General features: G+C 43.2%; 2 protein-coding genes across 3 annotated transcripts; one reads left to right on the top strand and one right to left on the bottom strand.

The window, feature by feature from the left end:
- On the bottom strand, nucleotides 1–14,986 carry hadhb (hydroxyacyl-CoA dehydrogenase trifunctional multienzyme complex subunit beta). 2 transcript variants are annotated; one of them, XM_079996806.1, is made up of 16 exons: nucleotides 14,923–14,986; nucleotides 13,200–13,272; nucleotides 12,879–12,920; nucleotides 12,069–12,165; nucleotides 11,920–11,964; nucleotides 11,637–11,736; nucleotides 10,740–10,827; nucleotides 9,918–10,105; nucleotides 8,043–8,223; nucleotides 3,887–4,008; nucleotides 3,641–3,720; nucleotides 3,483–3,530; nucleotides 3,266–3,353; nucleotides 2,861–2,935; nucleotides 433–597; nucleotides 1–314 (listed from the first exon to the last, which is right to left on the bottom strand). In XM_079996806.1, the coding sequence occupies exons 2-16, from the start codon at nucleotides 13,264–13,266 to the stop codon at nucleotides 279–281; spliced, it is 1,422 nt and encodes a 473-aa protein (XP_079852932.1). In that variant the 5' UTR covers nucleotides 13,267–13,272; nucleotides 14,923–14,986; the 3' UTR covers nucleotides 1–278. The 2 variants fall into 2 exon arrangements, with proteins under 2 accessions (XP_079852932.1, XP_079852931.1); XM_079996805.1 differs by lacking the exon at nucleotides 14,923–14,986 and adding an exon at nucleotides 14,644–14,718.
- Nucleotides 14,960–27,870, top strand: LOC307227468 (trifunctional enzyme subunit alpha, mitochondrial-like). The gene is made up of 21 exons (XM_079996804.1): nucleotides 14,960–15,105; nucleotides 15,545–15,589; nucleotides 17,394–17,464; nucleotides 17,884–18,017; nucleotides 18,756–18,894; nucleotides 20,160–20,279; nucleotides 21,266–21,368; nucleotides 21,841–21,963; nucleotides 22,286–22,404; nucleotides 22,547–22,603; nucleotides 22,716–22,825; nucleotides 22,943–23,077; nucleotides 23,972–24,143; nucleotides 24,361–24,447; nucleotides 24,945–25,085; nucleotides 25,560–25,628; nucleotides 26,139–26,252; nucleotides 26,354–26,435; nucleotides 26,523–26,637; nucleotides 26,760–26,905; nucleotides 27,013–27,870. Exons 1-21 carry the CDS (start codon nucleotides 15,036–15,038, stop codon nucleotides 27,156–27,158), a joined length of 2,298 nt encoding a protein of 765 aa, XP_079852930.1. The 5' UTR covers nucleotides 14,960–15,035; the 3' UTR covers nucleotides 27,159–27,870.
- The last annotated feature ends 69 nt before the right edge of the window (nucleotides 27,871–27,939 follow it).

Below are 27,939 nucleotides of genomic sequence, written 5' to 3'. Positions count from 1 at the left end.
TTACAGTCACATACAATCCCTATCACACACACACACACACACACACACACACACACACACACACACACACACACACACACACACACACACACACACACACACACACACACACACACACACACACACACTCTAACTTCATCCCGTCCTCCCTCCCCAAACTCTTCATCAAGGCATAATGGTGCTGGTATGTACAATCCGCTGTATTCATGCCGAAGCGTGTGCAGTCGTGGTGTTGGAGGCCACAGAATGGGCCGGAGGTGTCGACTGCTCCCGGTGCCTTACTGCGGGTAAGCCTCGATCACCATGGCGTGGCCCTGCAGAGCGACAACGAGAGGGAGGTCAACGACGGACTGGGAAACGATCAGGGACAAACACCGTGTGGCCTGTTTGATGGACTGAAGGTTTATTTTGCCGTTATTATTTGTCCCCTACCTGGCCTCCAGCCGCGCACGCCGCCACCAGCCCATACTGCCCGCCCTCCTTCCGCAGCCGGTGCGCTGCCGTGGTAACCAGCCGGCATCCCGTCGCTCCGAAGGGGTGACCCAGGGACAGGGAGCCCCCCCACAGGTTGAACTTCTCCATGGGTGGAGTCCCGACCTGTCGACAGTTTGCAAAACCGACACTATGACTACAAAAAGTACATCGTCGCCCACAAAGCAAAGCCGCTGATAAAAGCTGATTCATACGCAAGAGACACTGCTAACTGGTTCCATTATCATTCCATGAAAAGAGTTCATTAAGGCATAAAACAAGGTATATTTGAGGGCGTTGCCTTGATCGACCGGACTCTCAATTGCGTTCCAACAAGTCAGAGCCGTTTCTGGACCAAACCGCAGCCGGCGTAAATCCAAACTCGAGGCTACAAATCGTCCCTTCAGAACCCGACGGGTGACGTCACCGACGCCGCGTCCATTTTTACTTTTTCACTATAGCCTCTGACTCACCGCGGTGTGGGTCTTTGTGACCAATTAATTAATACGCAAGATGTGTCGTAGCAGTTCTCTCTGCTGGAAACACAACTTGACTGCTCTTCGCTCAAACATGTGACTGTAAGGAAAATAATGAAGACACGTTTCGGACCCGTCAGCAGAATGAAATGTCACCTCCGTCTCCAGTGATGATTGGGAGTCCAAAAAAAAAAAAGACTATTTCGAAACGCATTGCAAAATATTGGGGGAAAGGTCACTTGGCAGCCACCACTGGTTGTTGTTTGGACTTGAAAAAAAAAAAAATGCCTTGTTCACCTGATGACTTCAAATAAATGAGGACGACTTTTCCTATATCAAAACACCAGGAGAAATACGTGTCCTCCGAATGACAAGAAGGACGCGCACAAAATTAATTCCCTCTGCGATCGATGACGATTGGTTCGAGACCACTGCAGCACACCTGTTTCCCAGGTACGAGGTAAGGTTCTGTCGGTTTTTTTCCCCCCACTGAGCATTGTATCACGATGATGAGCATATGGGACCAGCACTTTAATTGTTTAACATGGTATCAGGTCATATTTCCCGACGGCTGCTTTGTTACCATGGTTTGTCCTGTTTTTTGCTTTGTTTCCAGGATTTTGTGAGTTAAAAATATTTGAATTATTTGCTACACGACACTGTTAACATTCATAGTTGTGGCGGAGTGATATAGCCCCAGCACGAATACAAAAAAATCGATAAAAATCTGATTTGGCAATTCTTCCTCCCTCTTTAAAATCACGTGAAACCAGCTCAAATACAACAGGATGTCATGAAATTAAAACACTATAATGTTCACTTGGATCAAGAGTTTTTGGAGATAGATGAAGTTTTTTCTTTTACTTGCAATATATAAACTGAAGACCACAATGCCAGAATTTATATCGAATGAATTATTGTTGACATGGCATGAGCAAGTATTTCATTGCTAACGTTACAATACACGGGACAAATAACTTTGGATTACCTTGAAAACCTGATTTGTTGAGTAAATTCCTTTCTGAGAGAGTAAACAGTTCTGACTTTACAGCATTTCTTGTCACTACTTCAGCAGCCCTGCCCTTCATCTTTCTGCCGCTCTTAACCTCATGATATGGTGTATATTAGGGGAGGGACTCACCAGGGATCCCACGATACGATAATATTGCAATTCTTTATGTTTTGCAATAAACCAAGTACCTCGATACAATACTGCCATATATTATTAATTTCTCCCTCACCTGACTGCAGCTAAAAATTTAAAACGCATAATTTTTCTCCCTTTTGGATTTGTTGAAAACACTGATGTCACGATGTGAACTTGCGCGCCGTCAGTGTGGTCAGAGCGCAGACATCAAATGAGATACGTGTTATGTTTGCATCCAACGACGACCTTTTTAAAATACTCACTCCGTGCGAGATGAGCTCGATGACGCTTTCCCTTTTTCCATCCATTTTCACCAGTCGTGTTGTGAATATTGATATAAAACCAACCTCTTGCAATGGAGGTGCAACCAACAGGTTTATTAATATGTCAACAAACAAACAGCGTGTAGCTGGTAATGAAATTGAAACCTACTCTGTGGCTGTGACAGCTGCTTATATACATAAATGAACAGAGCATATTCCATACATACTCCATTGGGAGGATTGGAAGAGTGCGTATATATATATATATATATATATATATATATATATATATATATATATATATATATATATATATATATATATATATATATATATATATATATATATATATTTTTTATTTTATTTTTTTTTTATTTTTTTTAATTTTAATTTTTTAAATTATTATTATTCTGGTACCAAAAGCTGTAATTCGTTTTTGCAATTTATATAAACTATCGATGCTTGGCGTGTATCACTGTATTAAATACTTGTGTATTTTTTACCTTGGACTTCTTGCCCATGTAGTTCTGAGCGAACCAGTCTGAGTCCATTGCTTTTAGATTAGCCATGATCTGGCCCTGGAAAAAAAACAATAACAACACATTAAAAGCACAGAGCTACCAAATTCCCACAACAAGAGGACGAGATAACAAATGATTTTCTGAAGTGCAAAGAACCACTTTGTAAAGCCGCAATTATCGCTAAAGGAATAAATATCTCCACTTTTCTTGCATATATGGGTTTTAAGCAGGTTATTCACCAATAGTGGACAAACCAATGGCTGTGGTAAACACTGTGTATATAACCTACGATTACGGCTGAGTGACAAAATGATGAATAGGTACATAACACTTAATTACCACACACACCTTCTAACCTCCTGCTAGAAACACCCCATGCTTACTCACAGCAAAAGCCTCATGAAACTCAAAGACATCGATGTCGCTCATGCTGAGGCCAGCGCGCTCCAGGACTTTCGGCGTGCTGTACGTTGGCCTGGAAGGGGTCAAATGGAGGTCAGCTTGTGTGTCAGTGAAAAAAGGATGGATTCAGCAAAGGAAGAATTGCTTTAGTTCCATAATCTAAATGTGAAGTTTATAAGGGAGTGGTGTGATAAGGACTCACCCCAACAGCAGCTGGTCTTTGGGGTCCTGGGACACGTAGACAAAGTCCCTGCGGAGACACACACAAACACACACATCAGCACAGAGACTGTGATAGAATACAGAGTACTGCAGCCAATAAATTAAAATGTGCTTTAGAAAAGGTTGTGGGTTTGTTACCTGAGGTAGGCTTTCGGCTTGTAGCCCATCGCCAGGGCCTTCTCCTCCGACATGACCAGCACGGCCGACGCCCCGTCAGTCTATGGACAAATACAAAGGGTCAAGTGTCGACGTGTCGACACACACACACACACACACACACACACACACACACACACACACACACACACACACACACACACACACACACACACACACACACACACACACACACTTAGTGTTAATAGTGTGTGTGTGTATTCTAACCAGGAAGGAGGAGTTGGCAGCAGTGACTGTGCCATGTGGCTTGATGAAGGCCGGCTTCAGCTTGGACATCTGCGCCATGGTGGACACGCGGATGCCATTGTCCTGAGATACAATGTCACGGCCTGGTAGAGGGTGGGTGGAGAGAAGACGTTAGTGTCTCAATATCTAAGTTTACTTCTTCTGAGGTGTGTCTTTGTTGTGATTTTGAAAATGATCTTTCCATAAAGGGGATATTAAGGCTTAAAGGTCACCACGAGAGATGCACTGATTGATCGGCCGGTGACTGGAATAGGGTTTTTCAGCTTGATCGGCAATGCCCGGTGACCGGCCGATCCGTGTCAGATACATCCGATTCTGTGGCGGTGAAATTTACATGCATATGTACCGCACGATGGTTCATGTCATGCTAGAGCTGGGCGGTATACTGACTTTTTACGGCATATCGATATATTTTCAAACGAGATGTCAGACGAGACAATATGTTCTTATGGATATAGTTTGAGGTTTTGTTAAAATACATAAGCTGTTTCTTCCGTAACACTGTGCCAGTGTTTGCATCTCTCCTCTCTCTCACACTCCGCGTAACCCCACCCGCGTGCAGAGGGAGAGAGTCTGCTTATAATACAATGCTAGGAACAAACTCGCGGGTCGCAGTTTTTGGGCTCGTTTTAAAAAAAATACGGTTGCTTGTTAAATGGTACCTCGCCCGGAATAGGGAAACCGGGGCCCCCTCCTGGAGCCAGACCTGGGAGGGGAGCTCGCTGGCTGTGTTGGAGTTCTCCCCAGTGAACGTGAGGGTCGCCTCTATGCGACTACAAGTTGCTAAGGGGAAAAGTCTGACTGTTGTGTGTGCTTATGCACCGAAAACCAGTTCAGAGTATGCGGCCCTCCTTGTCTCTGGGTGGCGTCCTGGAAGGGGCTCCGTCGAGGGACTCTATAGTCCTTAGACTTCAACGTTCACGTGGGCAACGATGGAGAAACCTGGAAGGGGGTGATTGGGAGGAACGGCCTGCCTGATCTGAATCCGAGTGGTGCTTTGTTATTGGACTTCTGTGCTAGTCATGGATTGGTCGCCATAAACACCATGTTCGAGCATAGGGTGGCTCATAAGTGGACGTGGTACCAGTCCACCTTAGGTCAAAGATCGATGATCGACTTTGTAGTCGTGTCATCAGATCTGCAGTCGCATGTCTTGGACACTCAGGTGAAGAGAGGAGCAGAGCTGTCAACTGATCACCACCTGGTGGTGAGTTTGATCAGATGGTGGGGGAGGCTGACAGACAGACCTGGTAAACCCAAACGTGTAGTGAGGGTGAACTGGGAATGACTGGTGGATGCCCCTGTCCGCGAGGTCTTCAAATCCCACCTGAGGAAGAATTTTTCACGCATCCCGGGGGAGGTTGGGGATATGGAATCCGAGTGGGTCATGTTCAAAACCTCCATTGCAAGAGTGGCTGCTAGGAGCTGTGGTCAGAAGGCAGTCGGTGCCTGTTGTGGCGGTAACCCAAGAACCCGTTGGTGGACACCAACGGTGAAGGAAGCCGTCAAGCTGAAGGAGGCCTTTCGGGCTTGGCTGGCCCAGGGGTCTCCCGAGGCAGCAGACAGGCACCGGCATGCTAGAAGGGATGCGGCTTCGGTGGTCACTGAAGCAAAAACCCGGGTGTGGGAGGAGCTCAGGGAGGCTATGGAGAAGGATTTTCGGTTTGTCCTCAAGGAAGTTCTGGCAAACTGTTCGGCGACTCAGAAAGGGAAAGCAGGGCTTGGCTCAGGCTGTGTTCAGCTGGGGAAGAGAACTGCTGATCTGGACTGGGGATATTGTCGGGCGGTGGAAAGAGCACTTTGAGGAACTCCTGACCCCAATACCTCCTCAGGGGAAGAGGCAGAGTCTGAAGACTTGGGGGAAGTCTCGTCCATATGCCTGGCAGAGGTCTCTGAGGCAGTTAAAAAGCTCCTCGGGGGCAAGGCACCAGGAGTGATGAGATTTGCCCTGAGATGCTCTGGACATTGTTGGGCTGTCTTGGTTGACACACCTCTTCAGTGTCGCGTGGATGTCGGGTACAGTACCTGTGGAATGGCAGACCGGGGTGGTGGTTCCCATTTTTAAAAAGGGGGACCGGAGGGTGTGCTCCAATTATAGGGGTATCACACTAATCAGCCTCCCTGGGGAAGTTTACTCCAGGGTGCTGGAGCAATGCGGATTCCGTCCTGGACGTGGAACAGTGGACCAGCTCTTTACCCTTGCAGGGTTGCTGGGGGGGGTCTTGGGAGTTTGCTCATCCTACATGTGTTTTGTGGACCTGGAGAAGGCTTTCGACTGTGTCCCTTGGGGAATCCTGTGGGGGGTACTGAGGGAGTATGAGGTACCGGGGCCATTGGTACGAGCCATCCAGGCCTTGTACAACCAAAGTGAGAGCTGTATTCGTATTCTCGGCACAAAGTTAAGCACGTTCTCAGTGGGTGTTGGACTCCACTGAGAACGTGGTCCCCGATTCTGTTTGTGATATTCCGAAAGTACAAGATCGCGAATACAAGCTGGCTGGGCTCAGCCTTAGAGATAGGGTAGACCCACAACACGCTGGAGGGATTATATATCCCAGCTGGCCTGGGAACACCTTGGGGTCCCCCAGGAGGAACTGGAAAACGTTGCCCGGAAGAAGGGGGCCTGGAGTTCCTTGCTCAGCCTGCTGCCACCGTGATTGGCCCCAGATAAGCGGAGGAAAATGGATGGATGGATGGTTGCTTGTTCCGAAAATCTGACAAGCGACTTTGTTTTATTACATATGGTCGCTATTTTCCCCAATGCAGAGGTTGCCAGACACCAGGCTGTGGACCAGTGCTGGACCGCAGGGCACAAGAAGCAATCTCAGCTCTGATCACATTGGAGCGCTGGATTTTATTTGTACAAAAAAAAACAAAAAAAAAAACAGCTCTGTCCAGTAACATGGAGCACTTTTCTATTTTGAGATTTGTTGAGTGAGATTGACAGAAGGTCCTGGTGCAGTTTTGGAGAAATTGTAAAAGTTATTTAACAGTCAATGTTATGAATTATTATGAAAATACTAGGCTGTGGGGGTCGTGCAAAATTCCATTCCATTATCCTGCTGAAAGCCCACGCACCCAGCCCACGCACCAATTTGTGCTACAGTAGCTCTTCTGTGGGATCAGACCAAAGGGGCTAGACTTCACTCCCCACGCGCATCAATAAGCCTTGGTCGCCCATAACCCTGTCACCCTGTTCACCAGTTGTCCTTCCTTGGACCACTTTTGGTAGATACTAACCCCTGCGTACCGGGAACACCCCACAAGACCTGTGGTTTTGGAAATGCTCTGACCCAGTTGTCTAGCCATTACAATTTGGCCCTTGTCAAAGTCGCTTAGATCCTTACGCTCGCCTAGTTTTAAGTGGAAAAATTCGAACTCATTTCCGGGTTTTAGGACTCATTGCTACAGCACTCAGGTATATATATATTAGATGTAATTTTCTAGAAAGTTACGGGCATTACTTGCCACAGGATCCACAATAACGTTTACGGTATTAGTTTGTTAGTTGAATATTTATCAGATAAACTCCATCTTATCAACACTCTTAAATAATGGGAGAGTAATGAGAGAATGGGTGGTGATGTCCCAAGAGTGTTTCTTGCGGCTGGTTTTATAGAGATTCACAAGAAGTTTACTGACTTGCCGTGAATCACAGAAGCCATTTCACCTCTGCCCCTGTCCAGCATGTAGCCGGAGTGGGGCGTGGGGAGCAGCAGCTCATTTGCATTTACAGCTACAGACACACAGACAGCTGGTTGAGAAAAGGACTGAAACAGAGGAGTATAGAGGCCTGCTAGAACGGCTGGAATGCATCATCTGAGTGGTATTTTCGGAAAAAAATGTCAAAAGACATGTTTTGGGGACCTCAGATACCTATATTAACTTGTTGAAAAGGAGTATATGTATGATGAACATTAAAGGTATATTTAAGGGTGTTGCCTTGATTGTCCGGACCCTCATTTGCGTTTGAGCAAGGTTAATGTGTTTTCAACCAAGATGGCAGCGAGAGTAAACCCAAACTCGAGGCTTCAAATCGTCTCTTCAGAACCCGATGGGTGATGTCACAGATGCTACGTTCCATTTTTCTTTTTCCACTACAGTCTATGGTGTGTACCTGGCACTTTGAAGGAGATTACGTCCTGGAGCAGGCCAGCGTCTTGGGCCTTCTTGGCCAGGGAGTGTGAGCGCACAGCAAACTCGTCCTGCTCCACCCGCGACACCCCGAAGGCAGCGGCCAGCCGGTCGGCGCTGTGGCCCATGGTCTCTGCTGTAGAGAACTCTGCCACGGCTGGGAGCTACAAAAAGTGCAAAGTACATATTGACAGGGTGCTTAAGGAAACAGCAGATGATCACTCTAGTCAAAAAGGCACAGGCTGTGGTTTTGACATCCAGCTGAAAAGGGTGTCACAGATTTGGTGGGGAACGTTATGGAATATAGTACTGTCTCATGAGGAATGCCATGACACTGTACACCCATCTGGTAGCTGAACTGTTGTATCTTGATGAAAATTCAGTGGCCAACATGGGAAATGAGGGGGCTGAGTTCTAATTGAATGTCTTTTAGTGGTATTGTATCGTAATAAAATGAAGGCATTGTCATATTGTGACGCACTACGTTGTTGTCTTGATTACCATAGATAAGAACTAACATTTGTTTTTCATTTTCAAATCGTACACTATGATATTACCATTTAGTTTAATATAGGGAACCTCAAATTTGATTTGGTTTTAAATTTTTGAAATTTGCGGTAAAATTATGTAATTATGACATAAATTCTTCCATGGTACCTTGCTGAGATTGTCTGAAAATAAACTTGAAGTGGTTATACAAGGTCACCAAAGCATGGAATCTTCCAGAATACTTGGTACTAGGGCTGCACAATTTATTGTATATTGATCGCAATGTCGAAATTGGCCTCCACAATCCATCATCTGCATCGTCTCAGCATTCACAAAAAATTTTTTGCTAATTATATGCCAGCGCAAATACGCCAATAAAGCTTTGCAGTTGAGTGCATTTTGCCAATGTTTTTGGTCTGATCGTCTTTTGTCCGTCTTTCGTTTTCTTGCAAAAAACCTGCAGCTGTAACTGACCTTGTCTGGGATAAATTATTTTTATTTGGTGCCATGTGGTGGCCTACTTTCTTTTAGTAAAATGTCATTTATATACATATAAGGTATGTATAATACATATAATATAGCCTTAAGAAGACTGAATTCATGGGAAGAAAATCTTATTTTGATTCAAAGATTTTAAGTTTATTTATTTATAGGTTTATAAAATACATAAATGTGGTGAAGGCAGTTCTCTGTTGATTTACAAAGTGCAATGAAATAATTGTGTTCCCCAAAATGGAAGAAAAATTGTTATAAATAATTGTGATCACAATATTGAGGAAAATAACCATGACTATCATTTTAGCCATAATCATCAGCCCTATTTGGAACAGCAGCCTGGGTACTGAATTTCAAAATTATTTATTGACAAAATTAAACATTTTTATAGTCAAACCCATGCAGTGGCTCACAGATGCCCCCCTTCTCCCCTCAGTTGAATCCCTGCATGTCCAAGGCATCATCAAGTGGTCAGAACCCCACTATCATCCTGTGTGCCACCTCCTCCAGCTGCTGCCTTCAGGGTGGCACTAGGGGTCACGGCCAGCCACATCATCCCTCTTCAAACAGCAGCTGTTCCCCCACAGTCGCTGAAACCTACTGGCTCCCGACGTTTTTTAATGCCCTGTTTATCAATGCGCGTGACATTCATCAAATCTTAGTGCACGTCTACTTATCATGGATTCAAACTAGAAAATTGTCAATTGAAAATTGTCAATTTATCAAAACATTGCTCCTGAAAGAGTATTGATTTAGGGCCAGTATCAGTGAATACATGAGAGTTCTATGTGTGTGTGTGTGTGTGTGTGTGTGTGTGTGTGTGTGTGTGTGTGTGTGTGTGTGTGTGTGTGTGTGTGAGATTCCGTGCACCCACCTCGGGGGAAAGGTGTGCCAGGCGAATGCTGCCGATAAGGCTGAGCCGCTGGCCCACTGACTTGGCCTTGCTCAGCGACAGCATGGTCTTCCTCATCTTGCGGCTGTGACGGATGGGGACGTCCGACATAAACTCCACCCCCCCGGCTACCACCGCGTCACATTGGCCTGCTGCGATCAGACCCACGGCTTTTTGAGGGGAGGGAGGGGTTTGACAGAGAGGAAAATGGGAGAGAGACAGTCAATAGAAGTTCAAACAGGGGGTAAACATGGAGAGGGCAAAATATTGTGGTATCATTGATATTCAAGGTCTTCGGTCAAAGGCATTGTGATATTTGATGTTGGGAATACTCAAAATGCAGCAAAAAGAAAGGAACAAAGTGTAGAATAAAAGACAAATCAGTACTTTGAGTACACATACATAGAGCTGGGTGACCTTGGCTAAACTAAATATCACAATAACTCTTTAAGAAAACCACAGATGGATGATGTGAATATCAACATTATTGTGCGGAGAATTATTGGTGCTTACATACAAATGTGCTAGGGATGTGTGATACTGCCAAAGAAATAACCCTTTCAATACAAATTGCCAACAAAACAATTCCATGGAATGTATTGTTTGTATTGTATTGTTTCACTCAGCTAGAAAAGTCTACTTGGTTCACAAATTGGACACTCTACTCTAATGCAGCTTTTGTGGACGGTGCTTTTACAATATGCTCCTCCAATTAAACTTGTGAATTACACATATGCTAATATTCTGTGCATATGCTATGTTTTGGGGACGACCAAGCAAGAAACAAAACAGAAAAAGACCCACCTGAGGTCATGGCCTGGTTGGAGGAGATGCAGGCCATGGTGACTGTGTGGGCTGGGATCTTATCTGAGAAGCCTGCACCCAGAGCTGCCTGTAAACACACATGTAAACATCAGTATTATCGTCAATAGAGTGGAGTCCCGGCTTCACTCTGTAACATATGTTACTTAAACAACACCTGCAGTATTACAAAACACAGAATTGACGCTATCTCCTCAATGCCTGAAAGTGTTATACTGTGGCTACTTTTTTCAGGAGCGATTCTGCTCATCACACATTTTGAGTTTTTATTTGATTTGTTTGGAGAAAAGATCGCTAAGATCAGCGCTGTGGAACCCTGCGGTACCGTGCGTAATGCGCCTCCCCCGTACCAAATTAATATATTTGGATATTAAAAATAATAAAGCATACAAATTTGATTGGGATCATAGAGGAATATCTGCAGCCCTAAACAACAATAAGAAAAAGAATAAAGATCTCTGGAATCTGAATAAGTATTGGTATCTGCACATATGTATCGGAATCGGAACTGAAAAACAGTGGATCGGTGTATCTCTACTTAACACTGATGTTAACGGTTTCATATCAATAATGTCAGTGGGAGAATTTCTTTCTCCCAAGAAATGGCCAGGTTTTCCTCATTCAACACTGACTAGGCTTAGCACTGTAAATCACAGCAGGTGAGGTGGAGCTGTCTCTTCCAGACCCAGGAATGGGCTTAGTAGCTTAAGGGTCAAGGCTCAGCAAAAGCGTAACGCTTGTCTGGTAAAGTTAAGCATAGGTTTAACGTTTGAAGGTTGTAAGCCACACTGCTCAATGAATCCATGAGTACACAGTAGTATAACTGTGTGTGTGTGTGTGTGTGTGTGTGTGTGTGTGTGTGTGTGGGTCTATTTATACCTCTCTCGCTACGTTACTTGTTTTGACCTCCTGAATGACCGTGCCGTAGATGATATAGTCCACAGCATCTTTAGGCAGCGATGTCTTGTGGAGAAGACCCCTAGGAATACCCAAAACGAAACACCTTGAAAAAACTTGATTGACACAAATGTTAACTGTTATTACAATAGTAATGGGACTTTATGGTCCTGTAATAATAGTTTTCCATTATAAATTCTCTAAAAACAGAAACACACACACACAAGTTGAAGACTAGATAGGCTGGTTCAAAAAACCCACTTACTGTAGAGCTGCTCTGGCCAGGTCATGGGGCATCAGGTCACTGTATCTGTACCAGAAAAAAAGCAACATGGAGGTCATCAAAGACCAAAGCCTATAAAAAAATAAAAATAAAGTCCCAGTCGGGTGCTGCCAGCATACTGAACCACTTACGTGGTCCCGGAGAGCAGGAATGGGGTGCGGACTCCTTCCACCAGGACGATGTTCTTCATCCCAGGTCGGGCCAGCGACTTCTTGCTCTTGGTCTGGACTGGACAGACGAGAAGAGAGGAGAGGAAATGTCATGAAAACTAGAGTTACACTGAAATTTGGCAAAAGATTGTTCTGATTGGGATTAATCTAGGACTGCATTAGGATTTTGTTATTTTCCTTAAATATTTTTAAGTGGCATTGTATGCAGGTGTTATATTGTGATACGCAACCTTTTGGAGTCTAACTCAACCATGAAAACAATACACAACCTACACTGAGTTTTGATCTGGTATCATACTTTACATAGTCATAATGGAATGTACTTAAGATTAATCCTGAGATAGACTGAAATTCATTTAAATTAAATTCAAATGCAGGCAATTATATAAATGTCCAAAAAAATTCCCGAATATAATGACAATAATTCTTCCACTTCACTCAGCTGTAACTACAAAAGACAAATTGCCATATGGAAGCAAAATTCTGATTTAGACCTCATGAGCTATAATTAAATGACCCCCTATCAACCATACATCAGTTCAAAATCATTATTATCAAAATTCATGACCAGTGGTAAAGAAAGCAAAGGCAGAGAGGTTAAACATAGTTCTAAAAAACTGGAAAGTTATACCTGCAATTTTGCACATAAATAAGGAATGAATGCTGTTATCAGCACCTGATGAAAATGATGACGTAATTATTTACAAAGTAGGGAATCGTATCCACTGTATACCTTCTGGTAAAAGATTCCCACGTGGAATTAGGACTTACCTTGAGCCTGGAGATGAGCTGATGTACTGAGTGAGCGAGCCGCTGTACACCAGGCAAAAAATAATAAATAAAGCATAATTAGATAATAAGGTTAACACTTTAGGCTTTGGCATACTATCGTCATTGATGTTAGTAATGTGTGAAAAGGACCCATACAAATCAACAAATCAATAATCTATGAATTATCGATCATTCATCAATAAACACATTGGAGGAAATAACTGAAAAGCAGCAATGAGAATCATCTGTTGTGTGTTGCATAAGTATACACCAGGCAATAAGGAAATTGAGGAATAATGAGTAAGTATGGAGTGTACTCACCACACTGTGCAGCCCAGGCAGGGCTGACTGGGCAGCTCCGCATTGAGTTCAGCAGCATTGAAGCCATTTTGTTCTACAAAGTAAGAGATCATATTTACTGGAATTATAATTAACTTCATTGTCCCTTGGTGACGCTTAAGCTTGCAGCCGATTCGTAGTATCTGACTTCATGGTGCGTTCAAAACGCACTATTTTTTAGTAACATCCTGTGTCTCTGATAGACATAACTATAGCATATAGAAAAAAACAAAACAAAACAAAAAAAAAAAAAAAAAACACACATTGTAAATGGTTTGTGTTATTCTATTGATATTAAACACAATTTCAAACCTTATTTCAGATTTGTGAAACCTTCATTCTATTTATGAAAACAGGAAAAAGGTGTATTTCATTATACGCCCCCACACTGACCACTTGAGACCAGGTCTAGATAAAAAACCGACTATACTTATGGTAGTCAAACCTGGACGGGATTATAATAGTCACATGAGAATGCAGCCGATACATGCTTACGGTTGTGTCAATAACTTCTATCAATACCGGGAACACCCCACAAGACCTGCCGTTTTAGAGATGCCCTGACCCAGTCGTCTGACCATCACAAATCGGCCCTTGTCACTCAGATCCTTACGCTTGCCCATTTTTCCTGCTTCCAACACATCAACTTCAAGAACTGACCCTTCACTTGCTGCCCAATGTATCCCACCCCCTGACGGGTGCCATTGGAACGAGATGATCAATGTTATTCACCTCACCCGTCAGTGGTTTTACTGTTGTGGAAAATCGGTGTACATATAAAAGTGGTGGCGCATGCTGCGTAAAACGATGGGTCTGGAACTGCTGAGTCTAAAACTAGGGCTCTCCGGCTCTGCAATTGATATTGGAGGTGGGAGGTCAACAAGATAAAAAGGTTCTACTCGTTGAACCTTTTATTTCGTTTATTTTTGAGTCGGTTCAAATATGGGAACCAATGTTCTGACCAAGTCCCGGAGACCCCCGTGGTACAATAAACAAATAAAACCCAGCGAGATCAAAGTTAGTGGAGAAGGATATTTCCGTTATATCGCTTCACGTGAGGACATCAACCAGCCCCGCCTCCTACACCGACTTTGACCCTTCACCCAGATACCGTTCCCGGAGAATGACAAGGGCAAAAACGCAGGAATACCAGGTATGACACAAGAACAGAACCAAACTCGGGTTTGCACATTAGTCCAAATACACTTTCCTTCCATGACGCACAGTTAACAGACCCGACCCAACACGTTATGGCCATGTTTGACGGTCATCTGCCTCTATGGTCGACTAGCTACGTGCCATTAGCTGCACAGCAAGTTACGTATCTGTTTAGCCGGCGTTTCCGCTCCATCTAGGACACCTTTTCTGGGGGAGCGGCACGCATTTCGGACTGCGCGTGTTACGGTCGCCGGAAAACGACCCTTACCTCCGGTTCTGTTGCGCTTCTGTGCGAACTGCTCGCCTGTCAACCGGCACGGCTCTGCCCTACCCAGCAAGTGACTACAAAACCCGCTCTGATTCGCAGGACCCCCCCCCCCCCTGTTTTCTGTTGACTAAAGATATGCCTGACGAGAATACTTAAGCAACTCACCATTTGTATCATAAATATTGTGCTAGATTAAGAAGCAATGCATCCGTTCCATCTATAATATTGTAACAATCAATAAATGCGATAACATATTTGTATGCTTGTGATTCATACAACCTTTGCGTTACGGTGAAATTGGCGCCGCCTCTTCCTGGGGACAAACGCCCGTCGATCGACCCTCTCGCGCCCCCAGCCGTCAGTAGTGCCTTGTCTGAGCGTCTTGGTTTGACATGGCGGCGGTACGTGCAGCCGGTGTTCTTCCCAGATTTGCTGCGAGCAAATACTGCGCCTTGTCGACAGGTACAGTATGTGTATTGTTCTGCGTTTGTTTTCTTTGAAACGGCTATTTTCCTACTCGTTCAGTCGCCCTGCGACCCCTTTCATTGAGTCAAGTGACCAGGCATGAACTTTCCCCCAGATCAGGGCTCAAGTTCCCTCGAGTGGCCGCCTGGTGGCAGCGCTGAGCTGCCTAATGATAGGCTGAAGTGGTTGGCAGAATCTGAGATAATGGGCTTTGCATGATGGATAACCAGCGTACGAGATTTCAGATGTGTTTCTTCTGATTGAGTGTTGAATTTCTTTTGGACGCCAGGCGACGTAGAGTCCCTTGGTTCCTTAAGCCGATGAACCGTTGAGCAGTGTGTCTGTCTGTCGATCGCAACTGAACCTGGCTCACATCTGAGGGTTTGTCATCTTGCACAAGGTCATCCAGGGTCATTGGTCCTCTCTCTCTCCGTAGGCCATGGCAGCCGCAGCCTCTCAGCGTCTTCCTCGATGGCAGCAGGTAAGCGTCACCTGACGATGCAGGCCCACGCGGGTGACACAAACTCAACGGTATCAACTCGATTGATCATTCACGAAGGCGGCGGTTGCCACTTTTCCCGCCTTGGGACCGCAGTGTCATTACTTCATCGCATTCAAAAGTTTTGGAGATTGAAAATATTTATTTGTCACGTATTGCACTGCACAGCATGTGGTGAAATGTTTCCTGGCAACCTCCAGAGGCATAGAACAAATTGAAAATAATAATAATAATAAAAGACTAAAAAAATCTATCAACAAGAGAAAGTATATATATATTAAGGTACATTGTGCAATATTTTGCAGTGTTTGCTGTGAAATGTAGTGCAATGTTTAAGAACTAAAAAAATATAAAGGAATATATTGAAAAAACAAGAAAACAAGTGTTAGGGCAATGAACCCAATAGTATTCTATGTTATGACAGAGTTGAGTGTACTTATGGCCTCTGGGGGAAGAAGCTCTGGTCTTCAAGGCCACAAGACCAAGGCCATAAGGACACTAATCTCTGTCAAAACATAGAGTACTATTGGGTTCATTGCTTTTGGGATGGTGCGGATCCTTAATAATCCTCTTTGGTTCTTCACTGCCTTGTAAGTTCTGTAGGGCGGGTGAGCATGATCGTTAGTGATTTTTATTGGTGTCTCAAAAGCATTTAAGACGGCAGTTTGATGACTTTAATTACTATTATTGGAGAATGAAGCATGCGTCCTGCATTTGCAAGGGCTAAGCTGAGAGAGAGACTGAACCAGGAGCAGATATTGCTGGAAGATCCTACCACACAACCTCACGTAGGTGGATTGAGCAAAGTCATGTCAGTATTTAACCTAACCTATCAAGGCTACTTCATGTTTGATTTTTTACGATTTCTAAGAAAGGAGCTTTTTAAGAACAGCTGGCCAACACAAATATTAACAAATAATAACCGTCATACTGGGAAGTACATCCTTTTTAGCTTAACATTGTTCAAAATGTCAAAATAATATTTTTCTTTCAGAACTGAGTACTCAGATTTGGGTACCTGCAGATACTGAGTACTAATGCAGTTGCAATAATGACTGAGCTTTTAAGACCCTGCGAGTTTATAATTAACAAAAAACTTTTTTTTTTTACTCTAAACAAAATGTAATACAACACGGAACTGTCACAGAGTATGAAAAATAAAATATGTAAGAGGAAGTCAGTGAAACTATGTCAAATACACTTGGTATCTGTTGTAGGTATTGGAAAACAAGAGCTACACACCATAGGCCCTCTTTATTTGTGAATGTCTGTTTTAGTGCTGGGCAATTCGAGTCTCTTTGGTGATTCGTTCTCGAATCAGTAACTTAATATTTTTACATACATGTTTTTTTACGCTTTTATCCAAAGCGACTTACAATTATTCAAACACCGACGGACGCAGCCATCAGGAGCAATTAGGGGTTAAGTGTCTTGCTCAAGGACATTACAGCATGCTAGCAGGAGGAGCCTGGGATCGAACCAGCAACCTTTGGATTACTAGACCACCAGCTCTACCTGCTGAGCTTTTTTTACTTCCCTTGATTCAATTTGTTTTAACAAGGGTTCCCTCCTGCCCCCTCCCCAATCATACACACACACACACACACACACACACACACACACACACACACACACACACACGCACGCACACACTTTGGTGTTATTATATTTTTGGGGGGGACAGGTCTGAGCTAGTTTTTGCCAGATGATATGACGATGCGCCACTGCTGGCCCTTTTCTTCCTCCTGACTCCCTCTCTTCCTTCTCCCCCAATCTCTCCATCAAGCTCGAACACATGTCAGCTACCAGCTCAAGGATGATGTGGCAGTTATACGACTCAACGATCCGACAGCCAAGGTGTGTGTTTGTGTTTTGGATTTGAGTAAGAGACAATATGCGGAAGAGAGACAAGCGACGGAAAATAGAAGTGAAAACATAGTTGGTTGACTGGAGAGAGAGAGAGAGAGAGAGAGAGGGAGAGAGAGAGGGAGAGGGAGAGGGAGAGAGAGAGAGAGAGAGCTATGTTTGTGTCAGAAGGAGAGATTGTTTATTTTTTTCGTTTTTTTAATTCAAGTGACAGTCTTTTGTCTACCTGTCTGTCTTATTTCCTCCCAGTCTGACAGATTTGACATTATTAAACAAAGGGTGTGTGTGTGTGTGTGCGTGCGTGTGTGTGTGTGTGTGTGTGTGTGTGTGTGTGTGTGTGTGTGTGTGTGTGCGTGTGTGTGTGTGCGTGTGTGTGTGTGTAATTTTGCGGTGTGTTGTGTGTGTTTCAGGTGAACACGTTGTCGGTGCAGATGCAGGCTGAGCTCACCGAGGTGATGGGGGAGGTGTGGTCCAACGGAGCGGTGAAAAGCGCAGTGTTCATCTCCACCAAGCCGGGCTGCTTCATAGCCGGGGCCGACATTAAGTAGGGCCCGCAGGGTTGCCAGTGAGATGTTAGGCAGGATAACCTCCTTGTTAGCATCTTAATCGCTTGTCGGGATTGCAGTATCCCGAATCCAAAATCTGTAGCAGGCAACAGGTTGGAAGAGATAATGTAGTAATGTTTTTCTCACAACACATACCATACCATAAATCAAGCGTATTCAAATTGTGGGGCGCACCACCCTAGTGGGCTGTGGAGGAATTGCAGGGGCTGCGAAAAAAAACAAACCCAAAACAAAGTGCGTTTAACCTATATTTGAAGCAGGGAGAGAAAGAGGTTGTATTTTCATCAGTTCATTGAAAATAATACAATTTGTTCATATTTTAACGTATTAAAATGATTTGTTTTTATTATCATTATTTCTTTTTCGTTAGTTATGCACCTTTCTGCCCCTCGTAGCCGGTATGAATAGGCAATAAAAGCCACAAATGAATGTGACTGCTTGACCTGGTTTACTACAAACCATGTTAATTTGCTCATGACACATTTTTTATTGGTACTTTTTGGGAGAGGGGGCAGGGGTAGAGTCCCTGAAATGGGAGGGAGGGGAGGGGGGCTCTGCAAAAATCATTCATGCCACTGCCATAAATGCTTATCATTAACAAACACAATTACCAAACACTAAATTTGCAGTTTGCAAGATTGGAAAAAAAGTAATCTAATTAAAACAGTGGAGTAGAACCTTCTGTGATATCGGCTCCTCTGCTCGTTTCACGTCAGCATGATCCAGGCCTGCAAGAGCAGTGAGGAGGTCACCAGTCTCTCGCGGGAAGGTCAGAAGATGTTTGACAAGATCGAAAAGTCGCCCATCCCCATCGTTGCCGCCATCAATGGCTCCTGTCTTGGCGGAGGCCTGGAAGTGTGTGCGTGTGCGTGTGCGTGTGTGTGTGTGTGTGTGTGTGGGTGGGGGTGGGGGTCTGTGTTTTCTGTGTCATTTGGTGTTCAATTGTGGCTGATTGAATGGATGAACTGTTTATTTTGTAAGAAATGTTTTTTTTAACTTGTGTAGACTTTAAGCATACTTCACACCAAATCCCTCAAACGCCAAGAACAAATCGGAAGCCCATTCATTCAGATTTCACACCTGAAAAGCTGTGAGACGCTGCGGTGCAGAATTTCTGCGGCTCCAGGATGTGTTCAAAATTTTCGACTCATGAAACATTAAAAAAAACTTGACTGATGTCACTTCCAGTCGTAGTGTTGACCAGAAGTGATGTTAATCAGGTTTCTTTCTTCAAATTTCTCCTGAAACTAAGTAAATGAGTCACGTATATAAAATAACGACATTATTAATGTTAATGTTGGATGTGACAGTGACCGGTGTTTTGGGTCTCGTGTCTCGTGTACGCCAAGGGGATTTTTCAGTTTTTTTTATGGAGGTGCAGGTTGTAAGCTTTCAAATGATGTGCCATACATTGCAATTTGAAAATATTTGAAGAAGATATGCTTGATTGAATGTTGGTACACCTAATCTCCTCGAGTAGAGAAAATGCCCCTCAAAGATCCCAAAGTTTTTCACACTTCAGAGGCAGGTAATGGGTGGGAACAATAAATGTTAACTCCACCCCCAACTCCTCTCCCACTAGACTACCTGTCATTGTCAGTGGGTTAAAGTTGTAAAGTGTGTAGAGTATATAAAAATCATACTTAAAAAAATGTATCATACATATCTAATAATCGTAATTATTTATTTTTGTTATTATTTATTTAAATCATTAATTTATAAAACAATATTGAAAAAATGCATAATTCAAGTTAAAAAAATAAAAAATAAATCAGACCCAAATGAATGTGCACAAGCACTGAAAATGTCAGTTTTGCCTAATAGGTCACCTGTAAAACAACGTTCGCACTTTGCAAACACTATATAAAGACAGCTTTAAACTGTCATTCATGGGACATGGTTAATGTCCAGCTGATCCAGCTACAGGAAAAACAAGCTCTCCCATTTTCCTGACATTTTGTGATGCGACACTCAGACGCAGTTCATCTGACGGCCACTAAGTGGCAGGCTCTGACTATCGGATGCGATAACGGATTCAGTGTGAAGTAAGCATAGACTTGTTTGGACTTCTTTGACTTTTGGACTTGACGCTATCAGCTCATCCTGGTGTGTGTGTGTAGTTTGCGATAGCATGCCAGTACCGTGTAGCCACCAAAAGCAAGAAAACCATACTGGGCACACCGGAGGTGATGCTGGGACTGCTGCCTGGAGCTGGGGGGACGCAGAGGCTGCCAAAGATGGTACATGCAGTACACACACCTGCACTCACAGAAATATCTGAGTGGGAATTTCATTAACTTGAAGCCCATACATATCTAGAACCACTGTTGAACTAATTCCCACATCACTGTTCAAGTTATTCCTCAACATTTTCTCGGCTTTGTACTCACACTGAAATTTCAATTTATAAAAGCAGGTGACCTTGCTTAATTGGCTCTTTTTCCATCACTGAATCCATATCAAAAGGAAGAAAATATCAAATTGACAATAAAAACTACATTTTGAGATCCATGCTGCAATCACACTGCAGATGCTCAAGTTCCTTATGATCATTTAGGTTTATGTTTGATTTGTCCAAATATTGAAATAGACAGGAAATGTATTTGTTGCTGGTTATGATTATGATTCTGCTTAGATGTTAAAAAATAATAATTTGTGAATTCAATGCATTGAGTTTGATGTATTTTGCATTTATTAAACAGCAGAATACAAACTATTATATATTTTGTATATATTAATAATATGACTGGAAAACCATTAATAACACTTTTTATCTTCATCATCAATAATTATACATCAGTGATAAAAAAAACCAAACATACATATTGCTAAGAACATGCAGATATGTTTTTACTCAATGATTTATCTTCCCCTAGTGGCTTGTGGGCAGCAGCACACATTATGAATAGTAATATTGTCTGTTTGATTTAAAACCTTTTTCTCGATCAGACTTCAAAAAGCGTACTGGCTTTGACCATAGTGCCTGCAATGCAAAAAATTACATTTTGAACCAGTAAATCTATGTTGAGCTTGGTTTTTCTAGTATACATGTACAGATACACACACACACCTAGACCTACCGTGGTGTGTTAACGGCTGCTACCGAACTGAGCCAATGTACTGGATCGTTTGTGGAGCTGCTTAAGGGCACGTCAGTTACAGTGAGGTGTTGAAGGTACATGCCGGGGTGCAGCCCAACACTCTGCCTTTATGTGTCGGTGTGAAGGTGGGTCTCCCCGGAGCGTTTGACATGATGCTGACAGGCAGGAACATCAGGGCCGACAAAGCCAAGAAGATGGGCCTGGTGCACCAGCTTGTGGACCCTCTGGGTGTGTACAGCGTGTTAAACCACATCGTGTGCTATTGACATCATGACACATTGTAATATCTTGACAGATTATAATGAGGCAATTTTACTCCAGATGAGTAAAGTTGCCGCCGATAAAAATACATTGAGACAAATAAGAGACAAATGCTACTTTTGAATGCAGACAGACTTGTTTTATTAGCACAGCTATTAAAAATACATTATTAATGCGCATAATTAACTGAGTACGTTAGGAGAGGAGAGCTAAATATGGTCGTCCAACAATAACAATGGAGAGGGGTCGATAAAGTGGCATTACATTAACATAATATTGTGCATTGTGCACCCCCGCTAGTATGTTTTCCCCTTTCGAACACGTGTGTGTGTGTGTGTGTGTGTGTGTGTGTGTGTGTGTGTGTGTGTGTGTGTGTGTGTGTGTGTGTGTGTGTGTGTGTGTGTGTGTGTGTGTGTGTGTGTGTGTGTGTGTGTGGCAGGTCCCGGTCTGAAGCCTGCAGAGGAGAGGACCATCGATTACCTGGAGGAGGTGGCGGTGGGTGTCGCCAGAGGGATCGCCAACAAGAAGGTCCCCCTTGCGAAGGAGAAAAGCCTCATGCAGAGTGAGCAACAGTTTTTATTTATTTTACTATAAAGTGATACAGTATATGTCAAACATTGAGAGGCAAAACTTTTTGCTCAGAAAGTGCTGGGTTTATATATATCCACTTAGCTAAAAACAAATGAATAATTACCATATTCACATTGAACACCTCAACTATTCGAATTTGACCAAAGTACTTTGTAGTTTACTGTATAAGCCTGAAAATAGAACCCCTAAGTATCACATGAAATGGTCTGATATATATACCAAGACGTGTGCACGTACACCTAAGGGAGGTAACCTACGTCTGTGACGTGCACTTTTTTTTTTGCACCGCTCAGAGCTGCAGGAAAAGGTGATGAACTTCGGCCCTGTGAGGAACAAAATCTACAAGACGGTCAATGAGAAGGTCCAGAAACAGACCAAGGGACTCTACCCCGCACCCGTCAAAATCATCCAGGTCAGGAACCTAATGGATGGATACAATAATGGAATTCATTTTATTTTCTTCTTCAGCATTTAACGTTTAATTATTTGTTCACATACAACACTGTGTATAAGAAAAATACAATGTGTTTGTGTTCGTGTATGTGTGTGTCTAGAGTGTCCAGGCTGGTGTGGAGAAGGGTGGAGAGGAGGGATATCTAACTGAGTCCGAGGTGAGTGACTTGAAAGCCATTTATAAATAAATAATTCAATTGAAGGAGAGATTATTGTTATTGTTGTTGTTATTATTATTATTGTTTTTGTTTTTTTCTCCCTGTCCCACAGAACTTTGGGAAACTGGCGATGACATCGGAGTCAAAGGCTCTGATCGGCCTCTACCAGGGTCAGGTGGCCTGTAAGAAGAACCACTTCGGGAGCCCACAGAAGAAAGTAGAGTAAGAGCTGCTCAGTTAGTCTGGGGCCCAGACATATATTTGCACTGCGTCTAAAAGAGGAATCCACATGTCAACTCCCACCGATACTGATTTTTTTTGTTGTATGTCGTTGTTTAGGAGACTTGCCATCCTTGGTGCAGGGCTGATGGGGGCAGGCATAGCCCAGGTGTCAGTTGATAAGGGCTTGACCACCATCCTGAAGGACACCACAGCAGGGGGCGTTGGCCGGGGGGAGCAGCAGGTCTACAAAGGGTAAAACTTTATACACACTCACACACGATCTGTGTAGCTGTATTAATAGCGAGAGCTGGACTACACTGTATTATGCTTATTTGTTGTTTCATTGCTAAAATGGTTTAAATGTCAAATGAAACCAAAGTCAACATTAAAAGAGAAGCAGTTGGATCTTTTGGTTCCCAAAACGGGCCAGAGTGTCCCAAAGTTTATCCATTTATTTACTTTCTCCCCCGAAATAAGGAGTGCCCTTCATGTGGAGTGTAGCGAAGTGCCTCTGATGGTCACACGCTTTCACACGAAGTTGCAGTGACAGAGCTTCTCCACTAGAGGCCGCTATTTAGTCACAAATAAAGTCACAAATCCATCGGGGTGAACTTCATTACATTACATTACATTACATTACATTACATTACAACTTCAACCAAGAAAAGTGTAAAGCAATATTACTGGGTATATAAAAAAAGCTGCACGAAAGAGCAGTAAAAAGAAAAAAACATAATCATGTCACAAGTATTTCAATATTGAATAATTAAATGACCAGTTAATAAAATACCCATATATTAGGAGGTGAAGCTTGAAATCTATTATTGACACTCATTATTTTTATCTCATTTTATATTTAGTGCTTGATATTTTGTAATTTTATGAATGGCATACTGGACTATATGTACTAGACCTTAGACTACTATTTCACATTCCTCTTTGTATTTTATTATTTATGCCAACCTACTGCTTCTGCTTACATTGTTGACACAGCACTAGAGGCAAGCATTATATTTCTAGTGGGACATTTACTGTACTGGTATGCACATGACAATAAACTACTTTAAATGTAATATGGTAAAATTAGAACCGCGTACCTTTTTTTTTTTTTTTTTTTTTTTTTTCAATCCTGTGATGGTTCCTCAGCCTCAACGACAAGGTGAAGAAAAAGGCCCTGACGTCGTTCGAGCGCGACGCCACCCTGTCCAACCTGTCAGCCCAGCTTGACTACACTGGGTTCCAGACCGTCGACATGGTGATTGAGGCTGTGTTCGAGGACATCAGCATCAAACACAAGGTCCTCAAGGAGGTGGAGGCGGTGAGTGGGTTCACATTAACTGGATTTTCATGTCTTCAATTAGAACCGCTGTATGTGGTGATACACTATTAAGTGGAAAATCAGACTGTGAGAATTTGATAAAATAATAATGATAAGGATAAGAATAAGAATAATAACAATGTTATTGCATATGTTAAATTTGTTAACTCCAAATGGTGTCCATCTGTCTTTTTATCAAACCACATCTTGTCCTCAGGTGATATCTCCCCACTGCATTTTTGCCTCCAACACCTCGGCTCTGCCCATCAAAGACATTGCTGCTGCCAGCAGCCGCCCTGAGAAGGTCCGTCTGCTTGCCTCACACTCTCACAATTCACAGAAATGCACACAGTTTAAGATTAATATAACTCTCTCTCTCTCTCTCTCTCTCTCTCAAAATAAATGTCTATTTTATCCTTAGTTGTTATTATCGCAATAACCCACTATGGCCACAGGGGGGAGCACCTTCTCTGCCGCATCGTGTTAAGCCCAAAACGATAATAATCATTTATTTCTGAATAAGGCAATGGCCAAACATTGACATTTTTCAATGGAAAAAAAATACCAATTCTTATATGTCATTGATTGTGAATCAATGTTTTGATACCATTTTAAGAATAATATTATTACAATTCCTAAAATCTGTAGATTGTGTCTGTATGGTGCATGGTGCAGCAAATGTCCCACCAGTCACTGAAGCTCATTGTATGGAAATGTATTATTATTATTTTTTTTTTCAGCCTTTCTTAATTGCCTCCACTGTGGTTTTGTGTGCGTTTGTACCTGTGTGTATGTGTGCAGGTGGTCGGCATGCATTACTTTTCACCAGTTGACAAGATGCAGCTGCTGGAGATCATCACCACGGACAAGACATCTAAGGACACCACAGCCGCGGCAGTCAGTGTGGGCCTCAAACAGGGCAAAATCATCATCGTTGTCGGGGTGAGAGGCCCCCATGTTCAACCAACATTTCAGAGTAACTGTTGTAGTTTTAGGTCTAAAGAAAAGGTATAACCTCAACCCATATCCAAAAATATGTCTGAAATGAGGAATTCACTATAAAAGAGAGAGTTTTGTCTTCCAATAACCATATACAGTACTACAACTTATTGAATTGCATCTGGATTCTTTACCATGGAATAGTGAATCAAGCAGACATAGTGATATTTATCAATAATTTGTCAATATTTAGCCATTTTTCCATTCCTCCTATATATAAACACTATGGAACAATGTACAAAAAATTAATTAGGGGCTTTAAAAAAGTTATTTTACAAGACACTATTTTGGGCTCATATTTTACAATTTTTACTTATATTTGTCCATATTTTTTATTCATATATATATATATATATATATATATGTATGTATGTATTTATTTTTTTCATTTACTACATTTTCTGCTGTCTCTGCCAGGATGGGCCAGGATTCTACACCACCCGCTGCTTGGCTCCCATGTTGGCGGAGGCCGTTCGCATTCTCCAGGTGAGACCCATTCCGCAGCTGGGGAAATGCTGTAGTCTGATTGGTTGGAGGGCTTCCTCAATTACATTTTTTTACCCTTTTGCACGTGGACACCTGCTTTACTTTATTTCACTGTTTTATATGAATGCAACATTAAGAGTTCACCTCTCTGTTCCCAGTCGCACACAGGAATATTATCAATGGCTTTTTAAGTAGAGCTACAAGGTAGCCATGGAGGATTATGGGAATTGGTACTGATAAATGTTCATGAATACTGTTCATCTCCAATATCTCAAAATAATCTCATTGGTCGACAACTTGAGCTTTTAATTATATTGTGATGGAAATAGAATACATATCAAATTAATTAGTTAATTAATAAATTATTTTTTTTTGTCCATTTTTCAAACATGGAGTATAAAGGCAGGCCTAACATAGCCAGACACAGATATATACATATTTCACATGGGACTCTTTATCCAGCAGTGAAATAAAAATACTGCAACTGCTCGCAATGTCTTCCGCTTTCAGGAAGGGACAGGACCCAAAAAGCTGGACGCCCTCACAACCGGCTTCGGATTCCCAGTCGGTGCGGCAACGCTGGCGGATGAAGTTGGCGTCGACGTGGCGGCGCACGTGGCCGAGGCGCGTACCTTGACAACATCAGCGTGTCCATGAGAAGTCAAGTGAATGGTCATACATGTATTCAAAACAATATCACAATTATATTTCCCTGCCTCACGTAGGACCTTGGCAAGGCTTTCGGTTCCCGGTTTGGGGGAGGGAACCTGGAGGTTCTGCAGACCATGGTGCAGAAAGGCTTCAAAGGTGAAAAACTGGTTTCAGCTGGTAGATTTGGACCAACTTCCATCGCTGCTCACAGTCAAAACGCAACTCTACTTCCTGTGTGTGCAGGGCGTAAATCGGGGAAGGGCTACTACGTCTATGGAACGGGCAGGAAGGGCAAGAGCGTGAACACCGACGCGGAGGAGATCTTGAAGAAATACAAAATGGCAGCAGATCCCGCAGTGTAAGACCCATTCATACTGTACGATCACTCTCTGATCACTGTACCCCCCAACCCCCCTACATTTTGTGTGTGTGTGTGTGTGGGGGTGTGGGGGTGTGGGGGTGTGGGTGTGTGTGCTGCAGCTCCTCAGACTCTGACATCCAGTACCGACTCGTGTGTCGCTTTGTGAACGAGGCGGTGCTGTGTCTGCAGGAGGGAATTCTGGGAAACCCCGTGGAGGGGGACATCGGGGCGGTGTTTGGCCTGGGCTTCCCTCCCTGCTTGGGAGGTATCTCACTCACACACAAATACACACATTTCGCACATACTGTATACTGATGTCCCAAAAATATTTTCAATAATCCAGTATTGACAGTTATCTCTCTCTGCCCGCAGGTCCCTTCAGGTTTGTGGACTCAATCGGGGCCGAGCGTCTGGTGGGTATGATGAGGCGCTTCGAGGGGGTCTACGGAAACCAGTTCACCCCCTGCCAGCTGCTGCTGGACCACGCCAAAGATTCCAGCAAGAAGTTTCACAATTAGAGCGTCACTCTTACCAAGTATTGATGCTGTTTTGACATTTTGTTTGTTTAATTTTTTTTTATTATCACTACCGCAAAAATAGTGTCTCATGCTGACCAGATAGTGTGGAGACTAATGTCAGTGTCTGACAGTGTCTGGTGGTGTCTGACACATTTGACTATTCATCATCAGTCGCTCATTGGTGTACTACATACTACATTTAGTATGCGAGTAAAAAGAACAATGGGCATTCTACACCGTCATAGAGCCACTCCACTTCCTTTCAGCGCGTTGAGAGCTGATGGCGATGCTGCATAGAAAGATTGCAGTGCCTTGTGGGATACACTTTGTAGTATGCCAACAAGATACTTTTCACATACTACCTTTTGCGTTCTATGGTTTCTGACTTCTAAATAGAATGCTAGACTTGCTAGTACATCGCTTCAGATGGCGCAATTTCATGCGTGTTTGTGCCAACCTGCAGCAAAGACCGGAAGACTTGTGGATTTATACCAAAAGCCATAACTGGGTGGACTGGACTCATGAAATAAAGGGACGTGCTTTGCTTTGGTTGTGAGATCCTATTTAAGTGTCGCAGGACCAAGATGGGACAGTGGAACTCAGAGAAGCCTGGACCCCTGCATGACTTTGTAGTTCACCACTCAAATACCGATGCAGGAGGAAAAAATTATGAAATAAAGTTCACTTCAACTTGGAGGTCATTTAGCTTCTATATATTTCCCTCCGTCTTTTTTTTTTTGTTTTTTGTTTTTTCCTTTTCTTTGCTTATGGTGCCCCTGTG

Source organism: Zeus faber (assembly GCF_960531495.2).
Source record: "Zeus faber genome assembly, chromosome: 2".
In the NCBI taxonomy this organism is placed as follows: domain Eukaryota; kingdom Metazoa; phylum Chordata; class Actinopteri; order Zeiformes; family Zeidae; genus Zeus; species Zeus faber.
This window is presented reverse-complemented; position numbering and strand designations above follow the sequence as displayed.